Below are 2244 nucleotides of genomic sequence, written 5' to 3' on the forward strand. Positions count from 1 at the left end.
ATAGAAAAAATACGTCATGGCTTTTCCAACAACCCAATAGTAAACATCACATATAAATAACTCTAAACAGAATGCTCTTTTAAGACTAATTTGACAAACCTGCTTTAATTTAAATCTCTGTGCATTTAGCATTGTAGCAATTATGTCTTTCAAGTACACAGAAAAATTTAACTAAAGAGAAAAATTCAATTCAAGTTATAGAACTTATTTCATTACATATAAATGCCACTGGGTGGGTCAAGAAGAGAAAGTAAAATAATCAGCTGTGATAGTTCAGTTTCACAATCTTCATATTAATAAGTGGATCACAGTTGTTATTTACTCCATAAAAAGGAAAATACAGAAGTCAGTTGAAGACATAATACCCAGTCACACTGGTGTATAATATGTAATAAGGGGTATATAATATGTAAAAATGGTTTTTTAAAGGCCATGTGGAGGCTCTGAACAAATAAATCCCAGAATCAAGAGTATTTTAGTTACTTATCATTTCAGTTTTAGCTGAAAGTCTAGGAACTATTATCAAATGCTGAATCACTAATCAACTTTTTTAAGTTAAATAACAATTGTTGAAAAAAACAAGTATTATATAAACTGCTGCTTTACCTTCATGACATCTCTATATGACCGGATAGCTGAGACTTTTCTCTTTTCATCTTCTTCATCTTCCAGGCCTTCATCTGCAGCCTCATAACCCTCATCATTGCTACCATCAGCTTCTACTGTGTTGGCCATGTGATCAATAAGCTGCTCCAGGGGAGGGCTTAATTCCCTTTCTTCATTTTCCTTCAAACCATAGTCCAGTGCTTTATAAATAATAATTCCCAAAGATTCAATAACCTAGAAACATTAAAAAAGGTGGTTAATGGAGATGACTAAACATTTTAATAGAACTAACTGTAAAGCATAAAATATTCAGTGTGATTTTTAAGCTAGGGCTTATCTATTCCATTTCAGAAACATGACAAATTAAATATAAGGAGATATTTAAAAGGCTCACCTATGTATTAAAACAAACCTCATATGGAATTTTTTGTGTGGTTTCTTCAGACCAGAATATAACATACAAATCCTTTTTATGTTTTCTTAGGTTTATGCTGTGTGCTGAAATCTATATTCTCTATTTATANGAGGTGACCATAGTGATATTCAGCAATGAGGTATGTAGCACTTTTTCTAGGATGAGTTCGCAAACTTAATTGTCCAATTCTCGTATATATTGGGTTGTCGGAAAAGTCATGATGTATTTTTTCTATGTTTTTCATTGCAAAAACGTGTCATGACTCTTCTGACAACCCAATACAATAGAGTATTGCTCAACCATAGAGCTGAATGAATTCTTGCCATTTGTGGTGGCATGACTGGACCTGGAGGGTATTGTGCTGAGTGGAGTATGTCAGACAAAGACAGATGCAATGTGACTTGGCTTATATATGGAATCTAGAAAATAGGATAAATGAACAAACAAAACAGAAACAAGCTCATAGATACAGAGAGCATTTTGATGGTAGCCAGCAGGGTGAGGAGTTGGGGAATGGGCTAAAAATGGGAAGGCATTAAGAAGTACAAATTGGTAGTTACAAAATAGTCATGAGGATGTAAAGTATTTCATAGGGAATATAGTCAAGATCATCGAGAATCCTTATAACCATTGTTTTAAACTCTACGTCTGGTAGATTGCTTGTCTCCATTTTGTTCAGTTCTTTTTCTGGAGCTTTGTTCTGTTCTTTTCTTTGGGACATGTTTCTTTATCTCCCCATTTTGCCTTCCTCCCTGTGTTTGTTTCTATGTATTGGTAGAGCTACTATGTCTCCTGGTTTTAGGAGAGTGGCCTTATATAGGTGTCCTGTGGGGCCCAGTGGCACAGTCTCCCTGGTCACCTGAGATGCATGCTCCAGATGTGTCCCTTGATTTGTGTTTATACTCCTATTGTAGTTAGCACTGATTGCTACTGACAAGTCAGTAGGAGGAATTGACCCTCAGGCTGATTGGTTGTGAAGACTGGGTATGAGTACAGTGGGGAAGCTGTTGTATAGGGGCTGACCCTACAGAGCAGGATTTGCTTTAGCAGGGCTCTGGTGAGTGCTGAGACTGTTTTTTGGGTGTGTCATTTGTGGAGGTGCTTGGGTGATTCCTGTGTGGTGCTCTGGTGTGATCTGAAGCTGGCCACTGGTGTGTTGGTTCTGGGGCCTCTTAGGAGGGGCTTTGGTTCAAGCCAAGTCCAGCCACTGCTTGTGCCCTGCT

The 2244-nt window shown here is 37.3% G+C and overlaps 1 protein-coding gene across 2 annotated transcripts in view; it reads right to left on the reverse strand.

The window, feature by feature from the left end:
- Window positions 1–836, reverse strand: part of SPIRE1 (spire type actin nucleation factor 1) — a 121359-nt gene extending 120523 nt beyond the window's left edge. For both annotated transcript variants that reach the window (XM_019627514.1, XM_019627513.1), the window contains exon 1: window positions 607–836. In XM_019627514.1, coding sequence (XP_019483059.1) covers window positions 607–735 — 129 coding nt within the window. In that variant the 5' untranslated portion in view covers window positions 736–836. The remainder of the gene's footprint in view (window positions 1–606) is intronic.
- Between the last annotated feature and the right edge of the window lie 1408 nt (window positions 837–2244).

Source organism: Hipposideros armiger, unplaced genomic scaffold, assembly GCF_001890085.2.
Source record: "Hipposideros armiger isolate ML-2016 unplaced genomic scaffold, ASM189008v1 scaffold_735, whole genome shotgun sequence".
NCBI classification, from domain to species: Eukaryota; Metazoa; Chordata; class Mammalia; order Chiroptera; family Hipposideridae; genus Hipposideros; species Hipposideros armiger.